Source organism: Nerophis lumbriciformis, linkage group LG38 (assembly GCF_033978685.3).
Source record: "Nerophis lumbriciformis linkage group LG38, RoL_Nlum_v2.1, whole genome shotgun sequence".
Lineage (NCBI taxonomy): Eukaryota > Metazoa > Chordata > Actinopteri > Syngnathiformes > Syngnathidae > Nerophis > Nerophis lumbriciformis.
The window spans coordinates 18,070,541-18,083,995 of NC_084585.2; the positions used below are offsets into that span (position 1 = coordinate 18,070,541).

The 13,455-nt window shown below is 41.9% G+C and overlaps 1 protein-coding gene across 5 annotated transcripts in view; it reads right to left on the reverse strand.

The window, feature by feature from the left end:
• Positions 1-2,908: 2,908 nt before the first annotated feature.
• The window catches only part of wnk2 (WNK lysine deficient protein kinase 2), a 109,568-nt gene continuing 99,021 nt past the window's right edge, over positions 2,909-13,455 (reverse strand). For 3 of the 5 annotated variants that reach the window (XM_061932313.2, XM_061932311.2, XM_061932310.2), the window contains 3 exons: positions 10,844-10,888; positions 10,413-10,735; positions 2,909-6,721 (listed from right to left, as the gene is read on the reverse strand). In XM_061932313.2, coding sequence (XP_061788297.2) covers positions 6,479-6,721; positions 10,413-10,735; positions 10,844-10,888 — 611 coding nt within the window. In that variant the 3' untranslated portion in view covers positions 2,909-6,478. Of the gene's footprint in view, positions 6,722-10,412; positions 10,736-10,826; positions 10,889-13,455 lie in introns of those variants that run through there. The other 2 variants (XM_061932315.2, XM_061932314.2) reach the window with 1 other exon arrangement.

Below are 13,455 nucleotides of genomic sequence, written 5' to 3' on the forward strand. Positions count from 1 at the left end.
TGCAAGGCAAGGAATGGCTGTGTCCAAAGGTCCCATGGTGCAGTCTGTAATGCTTTAAAATGTCACTCTTGGTTGGTACAACAGTGCTGCACAAATTACAGGGCCACCCCATCTGTCATTGGAGAGAGAGAACAAAAAAGACAAGTTATGGTTCATGTCTAACCTCTTGGATATATAAGCCTGATGAGAGCCCTTTATATCTGTTTTTTTACACCCTAATATACTCATTTGCAGTATTTCCTCTAGATTTTTTTGTAGCCACGGTGGTCTAAGTTGGTAACCTAGCAACAGTAAGGGGGTCCGGGGGCATGCCCCCACGGAAGAAACATTTGAAAAATTACCCTTTAAATTGTGACTACTGGTGAGATTTGGGGGGGGGAATTGTTGGGATTGAGACTTACACAATGAGTGTTATTCTTACAAGAGTAGCGTTTTGCCTAGAAGTGTGCATGGACAGCAGGTCTGAGGGGGCTTCAGATAGCTCTGTCAAGTGTATCTAGCTAGCTGCTAGCAACTTTGAATGCAAGCTAGTTAAGCAGCTTTAATGTGGCTGCTTATAAACTGAAGAATAAAATATTAAACTACCACGCAAAGAAAACGCTAATTATAAACTTCACAGCTATAAACAATGTTTGGTTGAAGTTAATGAGCTGTTGGAGGTAAGAGCACATTCGAAATGGCGGTCGGCGGGAAAAGTAGTAAACTAAATATAACATTGAACCATGCTTTTGAAAATGTATACATTTAAATCCTGGCAAATACTGACTTTGAACAATATAAATTGTTACTTACATGAGTTCGGTAAAGTGTTTTCCTTGGGCTCCGTGAAGAAACGTGTCTGGGCTTGTTCTTCCACAGCTGCATGCAGGTGGGCGGGTCCTGACGTTTTAGATCTGATATAAACCTTTGAACTGAGTTTTGCTAAATCAATTTATGTTGGAAGTCCAATAAAATTAATTTTATCTCATAAAAAAGTAAGTTACGAAAATAGTCACACTTTTTACTTATAGATAACTCAAAAACTCTAAAAATAAAAATAAATTGATTTATTGGAATAAATATACTTTTAAAAATAAAGTAGAATGGACAATACCACTGAAAGAGTTTTTACAGTGACAAAAGCTGGCACAAGTGTCAAAAAAGACTGAGAAAGTTGAGGAATGCTCATCAAACACTTATTTGGAACACCCCACAGGTGAACAGGCTAATTGGGAACAGGTGGGTGCCATGATCGGGTATAAAAGCATCTTCCATGAAATGCTCAGTCATTCATAAACAAGGATGGGGCGAGGGTCACCACTTTGTGAACAAATGCGTGAGCAAATTGTCAAACAGTTTAAGAACAACATTTCTCAACTAGCTATTGCAAGGAATTTAGGGATTTCACCATCTACGGTCTGTAATATCATCAAAAGGTTCAGAGAATCTGGAGAAATCACTGCACTTAAGCAATGATATTACGGACCTTCGATCCCTAAGGCGGTACTGCATCAAAAAGCGACATCAGTGTGTAAAGGATATCACCACATGGGCTCAGGTACACTTCAGAAAACCACTGTCAGTAACTACAGTTGGTCGCTACATCTTTAAGTGCAAGTTAAAACTGTACTATGCAAAGCGAGATCCATTTATCAACAACACCCAGCAACGCTGGGTCCGAGCTCATCCATGATGGACTGATACAAAGTGGAAAAGTGTTCTGTGGTCTGACGAGTCCACATTTCAAATTGTTTTTGGAAACTGTGGACGTTGTGTCCTCCGGAACAAAGAGGAAAAGAACCATCTGGATTGTTAAAGGCACAAAGTTGAAAAGCCAGCATCTGTGATGGTATGGGGGTGTATTAGTGCCCAAGGCATGGGTAACTTACACATCTGTGAAGGCGCCATTAATGCTGAAAGGTACATACAGGTTTTGGAGCAACATATGTTGCCATCCAAGCAACGTTATCATGGACACCCCTGCTTATTTCAGCAAGACAATGCCAAGCCACGTGTTACAACAGTGTGGCTTCATAGTAAAAGAGTGCGGGTACTAGACTGGCCTGCCTGTAGTCCAGACCTGTCTCCCATTGAAAATGAGTGGCGCATTATGAAGCCTAAAATACCACAACGGAGACCCCCGAACTGTTGAACAACTTAAGCTGTACATCAAGCAAGAATGGGAAAGAATTCCACCTGAAGAGCTTCAAAAATTGGTCTCCTCAGTTCCCAAATGTTTACTGAGTGTTGTTAAAAGGAAAGGCCATGTAACACAGTGGTAAAAATGCCCCTGTGCCAACTTTTTTGCAATGTGTTGCTGCCATTAAATTTTAAGTTAATGATTATTTGCAAAAAAAAATTAGTTTTTCAGTTCCAACATTAAATATCTTGTCTTTGCAGTCTATTCAATTGAATATAAGTTGAAAAGGATTTGCAAATCATCGTATTTAGTTTTTATTTACGAATTACACAACGTGCCAACTTCACTGGTTTTGGGGTTTGTGGTACACGCAAAATCCTCATTTAAATTAAGGCGGTCTGCAACACTTTAAAATGGCACACACAGTCTTAGTAAATCACACGCCCACTAATAGTACCCGCTTTTTTATCGGGTACTATTCAACTGTTCAGCGTGTAGTGTTTGGTTCTTAGTAAACCAGGCCCATACTGTAGCTGACAAGCGCATACTATGCAGAAGACAGTGTTACTAGTGTATTAGCACACAACAAGTGCTGCAGCGTGAAGAAACATATCAGTGTTTTTATCATTTAATGGTTTCAAGCATAAAAACTGGATTTATTGTCTTTCTGTCCTCAAGTATGAATGTTTATGTAGCCAGTCTTGATACCAAGGTGATGTTTGTCACCAGGTTGGTGCAACTCAGACCGAGGCATTCTTACAGTAAATACAAGCAGTGATGGTGGGGAGCGGGGGGGGAAACAAGTTTAATTAACATATATAAGGAAATATAAAATACTACTATAATTTGTCCATACATAAAAGATAAAGGATCCCATTGGATACATCAAAGATGCTAAAATGTCGTCAATTGGTGCAAACCTATACCACCCTCCCTTTGTAAAAAAGCAGGCTTTGCTACACATCTTAAAACGCAGCCTGGAGCTCCACTATCAGCTACAGACATGGCAGCTGTACATTTGATTTCGTTTTTGTGGTCAAATGTAATGCCGGCATGCAGTTTTGCGTGATATGTTGGACACGTGTAGGGTTAAGAACAAACAGCTCATTAGCATTAAAGCTACAGACACACGCAGTAAGGCTAACTTAGAAAATGTTTCAAATATGTAAGTTGTAGATTCAATGCTAACACATGTCCAATTCGCCATTGTGCCACTTCTGGCACTCGTTTACGTTTATCTTTCATCAGTATTGTGTTGAAGTATTGACTCTAAATGTGTGATTAGTGATGTGGAAACTGATAACTAATAATGCCATGCTTCTGTCACCAGCACGCAGCGACTCTCCAAGGCAACGAGCGATAGGTGGCGCTACACGCAAGAAGAGGTAAGGGAAGGTTTCCCTTTCTCATTCTGGTTTCGAAGCTTTCTCCACCTGCGCGTCAAAGCCGATCCATGCGGCGTGGACCTGAAACTCAGCTCTCACACAACAATGATGATATCAATGATGATAATAGTCAATGATGACATCATGCAGGGGATGACTACAGGAAGTAGATTGAAGCACACGTCCCGAGCTGAAACTTTTTTTTCCCACAATGCAATATTTCATGATTATTCTCATCGCATAATTCAAGCCTATGAATATTCTCAGTCGTTGCATTCTCAGCACGTTGAATCAAGCACAAGTGGATTGTTCACCTTTCATCCATGCAGACTTCATCAGGACCAGCTCTCAGACTAAGGCTGTCCTATCTAGTTTTGAGCCTGAACTGACGATTCCGAAAAAAATCCATCAGTTCATGCTTGTGACTAGGTAGAACAGCATGAACATAAAAAGCCTACCAGCTTAAAAATAAAATCAGTTCATGCTCAGGACTAGATAGGACAGACTACAGCTGTCCTTCCAGTATTGAGAAGACAACCTCTCAGGCTAGGGTTGTCCTATTTTGTCAGGAGTACTAATTGATTGAATTCAATTTATTTTTAGGCTTACTCTGTTCATGCTGTCCTATCTCGTCATGTGAATAAATGACAACACTTCTGACTATCACTGTCCTATCTAGTCATGGGAATAGATGACAACTTCTCAGGCTATAGCTGTCCTATCTTTTCACGAGCACATATTTTATTATTTTTAGGCTTACTCTGTTCGTGCTTTTCCTATCTAGTCAGGACAACCCCTAAAACTAGAGTTGTCCTATCTAGTCATGAGAATAAACGATAACCTGTCAGGCTAGAGCTCTCCTATCTGGTCATGAGCACATACTGTATTGATTGAATTGTATTTAGCTTTAGGCTTCCTGAAGTAGTGCTGTCCTATTTAGTCATGACAATAAATGACAACACCTCAGATTATTACTGTCCTATCTAGTCATGAGAATAGGTGACAACTTCTCAGGCTACAGCTGTCCTATCTTTTCATGTCCACATAATACTTTTTATTTATTTCTAGGCTTACTCTGTTAATGGTGTCCTATCCAGTCATGATAATAAATGACAACCCCTCAAACTAGAGCTGTCCTATCTAGTCATGAGAATAAACGATAACCTGTCAGGCTAGAGCTCTCCTGTCGGGTCATGAGCACATACTGCATTGATTGAATTATCTTTAGGTTTCCTGAGGTAACGCTGTCCTATTTAGTCATGAGAATAAATGACAACACCTCAGACCATCCCTGTCATATCTAATCATGAGAATAGAGAACCGCTCAAACTAACACTGTCCTATCTAGTCATGGAGTCTCTCTCAGCATGGAGTTGTCCTATCTAGTCATGAGCACATATTGATTTGCTTTATTCATTTTTAAACTTCCTCTGTTTATGCTGTCCTATCTAGTCATGACCATAAATGACAACCTCTTAGACCAACATGATAATAAATAACAATTCCTTAGACTACCACTGTCCTATCTAGTCATGATAATAAATGACAGCCTCTCATGCTAGAACTGTCCTATCTAGTCATGAGCAAATATTGAGTACATTTGTATTTATTTTTAGGCTCCTAAGAATAAATGGAAACCCCTCAGACTAGAGCTGTCTTATCTAGCCATGAGCAAACATTGATTTCATATATTTATTTTTATGCTCACTTCGTTCATGCTGTCTTAATTAGTCATAAGAATAAATGACAACCCCTCAGACGAGAGCTATCCTATCTTGTCATGAGAATGAATGACAACCCCTCAGCCTAAAGCTGTGTTATCTAGTCATGAGCATATATTGATTTGATTGCATTTATTTTTAGACTCACTTCGTTCAGGGTGTCCTATCCAGTCATGAGAATAAATGACAACTGCTCGGACTAAAGCTGTCCAATCTAGTCTTGAGCATAAATATATTTTTAACCATAATCAGTTGATGCTGATGACTGGATAGGACAACAACTTTCGGCTATGTCCGTTCATGCTTAAGATTATATAGGTCAAACTCTCGGGCTAGTGCTGTCCTATCTAGTCAGGAGCATGAGCTTATTTATTTTTAGTCTGTTAGGCTCCGTCAATTCATGTTAATGATTAGATCGGACAGCGTGAACAAATGCAGCCTAAAAACAAAATCGATTCATGCTCACGACAAGATAGGCTAACCCCTTAGACTAGACCTGTCCTATCTAGTCGCCCGCATGAACTGATTTTATTGTAGTTATTATTAGGCTTGATCAGTTCATGCTGTCCTATCTCGTCATGAGAATAGATGACAAATTCCCAGGCTGGAGCTATCCTATCTAGGCATGAGCATTAACTGGTGAAACCTTTCGGATGAGGGCGAACTATCTTCTAAAACAACCTGAACAGTCCGTTTGTAATCTATTGAAGTGCTGAGTATGCATAAATGAAGGATATTTACATTGTTAATAACTTCCTTTGAACCTCCAGAAACTGCAATGCAAGGCACACTCACAGGTGGTTTTCACCTGAAAATAAAGTCCATTCAAATCTCTGAAGAATATTCCTGTGCTGGAAGCATTTCATTATCAATGGAAAAAAAAACTAATAAAAATAAAAATATATATTTATCTAAATATGATATAGTGTATATAATAAGAACCGCTAGCAGTGTCCTGCGGAGCACAGGTCGTTCACAGTGTCGCCATGATGCTGACTGCTCAGGTGTTGCACTAAGACACCAAGCTGCAGCAGCATCTACTGTACAAACACACAACTTATGTACAGATGACTTCTTATATACAAGAGCAACACAAATGAAGTCAAGTCACTCCAGCAATGACCCAAATCAGCATTTAGATAATTGCACTGCACATGAACATGAGGTATGCTTAAATACACTATGTACAGTATTTGCACATGGACTACATCTTGTGTTTTTTGGTACGACTTGGAAGACGCTGCTACGTCGGATTAGAGAGTTCTTGCTTTGGGGTCCGCCTCTGGGGGAGCATCCGGGGCTGGGGGTGTACCAGGAAAGGCAGAGATTCCAGAAGGAAGGGCGAGGGGCGCTCGGGGTGATTGACCCAGGCGGAGATGAGCGGGCGAGAGGAGCTGACAAATGCTGCCTGGGCCTGTGTTGATCATGGCGAGGTTTTCAGGCCATGCCAGTGGAAGGTGGCTGCTTTCCACACCTGGGATCATCCATGACAACACCTTGAAGATTGGATCATTTGATAATATTAATTTTCATGGAATCATTTTTAAATTACTTGAAACCCTCAAACTTTGTTACTTCGTACTTGTCATAACATTGTCAACAGTAACCTCAAACCCACATTGTCTGGATGCTACTGACAGTATTTTATAACGCATGCAGAGCTAGATAAAGCTGCTGGATGTTGGGACTTACCCTGAGCGGGCCCTAACCTCAGGGCTGAGGAAGGTGGGCCTATTCCATGGCTTGGGCCCTGAGGAGGTCAGGTCATGCACACAGGTGTATTCTAATCGCCAGTAATAAAAGAGCTGGACTAATGTGGGCTTATAGGTTGACCCAGTCAGGTTGCTAAAACGTTTACAAGACTGACATTAGTGATTTAGTAGGTGTAAAAATTGAATACAATTTTATTTTTACTCCCACATTTCACTTTGTGTGTGAATGTGTGTGGGAGTGGGTGATTGGGATGTGTAATGTAAAGCGCTTTGGTTATCATACAGGTATAGTAAAGTGCTATATAAATACAGACCATTTACCATTTTGTGATGTGCAAATTTACAAATGGATCGACGATACTGCCTCCAAGTGTATTCTGGGTAAAATCATCATCAACAGTCCACCAGGCTAGATGAGCATTTTACTACAATGTTAACATGAGTGGCAGTTCATATAAACATACAAGTGGAGGGCAAAATGCAAAGAAAAATAACCTGACCCTTTAACGACTGGGTTGAGTTTTTCCTACTGCTCCGAGCGGGGCGGAAGCCCTGGTCGCCGGCACGAGAGGCAAACGTGCTAACTGCCGAGCTAAAAGCTCAATAACACAGAGTTTAAAGGGTGTGGCCACGTGCCCCGCCTCTGGCCTGGCTTTGATTTGTTCCGCCACTGATGCTAACCACTCACAATACTTCAAATGCAGCTACTGCGTTATCTTGTGGAGTTAAAAAGAACTATGTTGGGAGGTTTCTTTACTGCCACAGCTGCTTCTGCCATTGTCTTTTAACCTTGCGCTAATTAGTGACCTCAACTAGCAACTAATACAATAATACTTCAACTTAAGAACTTAATTGGTTCTGAAACGAAGCTCTTCACTCAAGACACTTGTATCTCAAGTCAACATCCATTCCATTCATCTTTTTACGCTTATTCTAGGTCTCCAGCCACTACGTTCCGCTCTTCCCCGGGGATTCAGAGGCGTTCCCAGGCCAGCTGGGAGACCTAGTCTTACCAACGTGTCCTGGGTCTTCCCCATGGCTTACTGCCGGTCGGACATACCCTAAATACCTCCCCAGGGAGGCGTTCTGGTGGCACCCTAACCAGATGTCCAAACTACTTCATTTGGCTCCTCTTGATGTGGAGGAGCAGCGGCTTCACTCTGAGCTCCTCTCGAATGATAGAGCTTCTCACTCTATCTCTAAGGGAGAGCCCCGCACCCAGACAGAGGGAACTCATTTCGGCCAATTGTACTTGTGATCTTGTCCTTTCGGTCATAACCCAAAGCTCATGACCATAGGTGAGGATATGGACGTAGATCAGCCGGTAAATTGAGAGCTTTGCCTTCCGGCTGAGCTCCTTCTTTACCACGACGGATCGATACAGGGTCTGCATCACTGCAGACGCTGCACCGATCCGCCACTCTGAGGTACTTGAACCCAGGGGCGCCGAAAAGGGGGGGTAAAGGAGACAGATTCTAGGGGCCCATGATGGAGGGGGGCCCAGAGAGGCCCCTAATGATGATGAAATTATAATACAGAAAAAATAATGACACTGTGTTGGGGGCCCTGTAAAGATTCTTTTCATGGGGCCCAAAATCCCTAGCGGCGCCCCTGCTTGAACCCCTCCACTTAGGGCAAGATCTCCTCCACCAACCCGTTGGTGGCACTCTACCCTTCTCCGGGGGAGAACCATGGACTCGGACTTGGAGGTTCTGATTCTCATCCCAGTCACTTCACACTCGGCTGCAAACCGATCCAGTGAGAGCTGAAGATCCTGGCCTGATGAAGCCAGCAGGACCACATCCTCTGCAAAAAGCAGAGACCTATTCCTTCAGCCATCAAACCCCATCCCCTCAACGTCCTGACTGCACCTATAAGATCCGACCCAACATGAGAACGCAAATCCGATGACACAACCACAAAGTCGATCATCAGACTGCAGCCTAGGGTGTCCTGGTGCCAAGTGCACATATGGACAACCTTATGTTTGAACATGGTGTTCGTTATGGATAATCTGTGACGAGCACAAAAGTCCAATAACAAAACACCATTCCGGGTCAGATGGCTGGCGTTTCTACCAATCACGCCTCTCCAGATTTCACTGTCATTGCCAATGTGAGCGTTGAAGTCCCTCAGCAGAGCAAGGGAATCACCTGAAGGAGCACTCTCCAGTACTCCCTCTAGTGAATCCGAAAAGGGTGGGTACTCTGTACTACTGTTTGGTGCATAAGCACAAACAACAGTCAGGACCCGTCCCCCGACCCAGAGGCAGAGGGAAGCTACCCTCTCGTCTACTGGGTTAAACTCACTGGGCAACAAGTAATGACATTCTCGCCCGTCGCCTCTCACTGAAAGAGAGTCCAGCCCCTCTCGAGAGGACTGGTTACAGAACCCTGCTGTGTGTCAAAGTGAGTCCGACAAGATCCAGCTGGAGCTTCTCCACCTCGCGCACCAGCTCAGGCTCCCCCCCCCCCCCCCCCAGGTGGTGAGCTGATGTTCCACGTCCCAAGAGCTAGATTCTGTAGCCGACGATTGAACCGCCCAGCTCACACTGCACCAGACCTCTATGCCCCCTCATTTGAGTGGTGAGCCCATTGGAGGGGGCGTCCCATGGGGACAGGCCTGGCCACCAGGCGCTCGCCATCGAACCCCAACTGGCCTGGCTAAAGAGGGGGTCCCCGGTGACCAGGGTCTGGGCAAAGGAAATCTCGGTCCTTGATCAAATCAACGCCTCCCATTTAAATGAATTAAAATAAATTAAATGAGTGCTTGCCCCTCCCCCAAAACAGCACCTTTTTAACTTGTAACATGCTTTTTAAAAAGAAAAACACATCTTTAGATATTAAATATTGTATTGTATTGTATTGTAAAACAATACAATAGAATGTACTACAAACGTTTTTATGAAGTAATGTAATAATAAGGTACAGTATTTAACTCAGGGAGTGGACTTCTACGGTATCTCCTTTGAGCTGATTCTCCATCAAACACACCATCAGCAGCTTCTCCATATTTTCATGGATAAATATCCGCCATTTAGAACGTGGTGTCATCGACTCATTCTGATTCAGTATTATAGTACAGACGAGACCAGTGATACAGTCCAACTGCTTCACCAAGTTAGCTAGTTGTGTTTGATGATTTATTTCTTTAAGTCAGCAAATATCAAGCTATAAGACCAAATGTTTTGGGCGGATCTTACGTAGGCTCACTATGACATTTGCTACGCCAACTAGTGGCAGGAATTGGAAGGAAGCGGGGAATGTTTGCTTGCAATTGGCCGAAGACAGGGCCCGTGGCGGTCAACTCAAAACACCATGTAAAAACTGTAGAAATAATCAGTTTCAGTGTGAAACAGTCATCCTCAAGAAGCCTTAATTAAGGCTAAAAATATCATATATTGTCATTAAGAGGACATAAGGTTCCCTCCATTAACGAGTGACAATATTATTATACGGCTGTGTTTTTGTCTCACCTCTGAAGTACTAGGAAGTTCTTCACGAGTTGTGGGAAGCATCAGATCCAGAAGCTGCTGCCCACCAATGTGCAGGGAGTTAGTGCGCGGCCTGTGGGAGACAATGAGAACCTCCTGGGCCCAGTGCTCCATCAGTCTTTGCAGATCTTCAGGCAGGTTTATGTCGGCGGCACTCATTGATGAGCCGGCGTAGCTTCCTGTCTTGTTGTTGCTGTTATTGGCCTGAGCCTGCGCCAGTCCCATCACTGGCGGATGAGGAGGCGGGGTGGCCCCGGTGGGTGGCTGCTGCAACGGATTAACAGCCCCTGAATTGGCGCCGAATCCTGGCATCAAACATACGCACACGGCATAACTCCATGACCACAAGGACAACAGGATTGATGCACGCGACATGATTGTGATTCATTTACATACATAAATGAACTACATACTGTTGCCGCGCTCTTTGCCAAGACACAGTCGCTTCAACGTCGTCCCTGTGAGACAAAACACACACGTCACTAATCTTGTCCCGCCAGAGGACAATATGGCGTGATCACAATATGCATCAAGCCAAGCAACAACATAAACCTGATTTAGAAGCCAAACATAAGCAATAGCCAAGTGCAGCGTGATGGCAACAATGGAGAAGAGTAGAGAGACAGAAAGACAGACGGCCATTTATGAATACAGATCAATGCACAAACATTTAATCCAGGGGTGCCCAAACTTTTTGACCCAGGGGCTGCATTGGGTTAAAAAATGTGGCCAGGGGCCGGGCTATATATATTTACTGTATATATACACACACACACATATATATATATATATATATATATATATATATATATATATATATATATATATATATATATAAAATCAATAATCTAAACTGTTTTTTCCTTACACTGAACAAAAAAAAGTCATATGTCCACTGATATTTAATAACTCTACACTCAAGAGTCCTTCGATTTCGATATTTTTTTCCCTCGTGCACTAATTGACTGAAAGAGCGCGCACTTACCGCGCTCTCGCCTGACTGTGCGGCGCAAGTGTGATGACGTCACGTTATCGATGGAGGTCCAGTAACAAGCGGTAGAAAATGGATTGATGGATGGGTGAAAAAGGACAGATTAAAAAAAAAAAATTAATTACATTTATTTTTTATTTTTTAAATGGCCGGATTTTGGACGCTGGCGGGCCTTAAATGCCTAGGAGACCCAGTAACAAGCGGTAGAAAATGGATTGATAGATAGGCGAAAAAGGACAGATTAAAAAAAATAATTATAACAAAAAAAAAAAAAAAAGTAATACGCGCGGGCCGGATTATGGACGCTGGCGAGCCGTATCTGGCCCGCGGGCCGTAGTTTGGGGACCCCTGATCTAATCTCATACAAAAAGTCTGCAGAATTAATAAAGAACTTTTGATGCACTCTTGGATTTTAGGGGGGTACATAATGTTGGTCTGCAAGTGTGCACACAGGGCTTTCTCTGCCCCCAAACAAAATTGTCTTAGTGGAACCATTTTGGTCTTTAATATTACTTATTTAATATAATTTATTATTAAACTCCTTAGGGGCTCCCACGCCAAACCTAACGTCACCGCCCAAATACACACACTCCATTGACTTAATTTTGTTGAAACAAGCTTTTTAAAACACAGTTATTGTATGCAGCTTATAATGTCTCCATGATTTTGTATGGTAAAAACTTAAATAATAATAAATAAAAATATTGTATAATTAAATGTGGGATTAACTCGTTCTCTCTTCCATCCAAACACTGCTATCCATTGATCACGTCTGCCAATAAAAGCTCCAGTGGTGACACGCCTCATTTTCGACCATTAATCAAGGTCCCCTGAACGCGCCACAGTTATGTTCTAGGACAGGGGTGTCAAAGTCAAGGCCCGCGGGCCAGATCCGGTCCACAAATTAATTATCTATGGCCCCCAGGATGATATTTGATTAGTATTGAAACCGGCCCGCACGCCACAGCCGCCTGTGCCAATACTCCATCAGTGTTGGCAACAGGATTTTTCAAAATGGGGTTCCAGGGACCCCATCAAGTCATAAAAATGGGGTCCCACAGTAAATTTTTGGAGTCTCTCTTTTTTGTAACCGTTTTGAAAAAAAATTATAAATGTATGCAAAATCCTGTTATATCTCACATTCTATATTGTGTTTTGGAAAAAGGTTGTCATAAACGTTACTTGATTCATTAAAAAAATTATACAAAAGAAAATAAATTTTTATGCATACGAAAATTAATTCAGTTATAAACATTCATTCACTTTCTTCTTTCCTTCCATGGATCTAAACTTTGCGGCTGCTGGTATTTTGTTCTATATTTTTATTGTAATATTTTCAGAATGTGTTTGTTCTATTTTTGCCCAAAGTAAGACAAAGAAAACAATCTGAAGTTGTCTTTATTTTTTTTGTTTTAATGCCATGACCCCGAAGGGAATAAGCGGTAGAAAATGGATGGATGGATGGATTTTAATAGTTCGACCTGCGTGTGCACAGATTTTCCTCCATACGGCCCCTGAGTTAAAATGAGTTTGACACCTGTGTTCTAGGAGATGAAAAAATAGAACTTAAACGTAACTTTGTCCAATTCTGCCACAAATAGACTAATTATTGCTTTACCTAGCCGGCAACTGGCGTGCTAATCCCTAGCTGGCATCTTATACCGCTAATTGCTATCTAGCAAATACAGCGTTAATAGCTTGATAACTTAAATACTAACATGACTATAGAAATATAATTATCTATCCATGTCTTTATTTGAAACCAAGGTACAGTGAGTAGAGTGACCAAGCCACTGCCATTTCTAAACTATACTAGAGTGTGTTGGATCATTTTGAATGTATATTTTAAGACGTTTAAATTTGTGGAAAAATTGCAAGGAGATATAAAAAATATTATTTATCCAAACCTCAAACATGATTAAAATGTGTCTTTTCTTGTCTGACAGATGGTTACACTCAAACTCTTCTTGATTATTGATTGATCCGTCAACTCAGCAGCTGTTTAAATAAACAGTATAAAATGTAGCAAAAGAC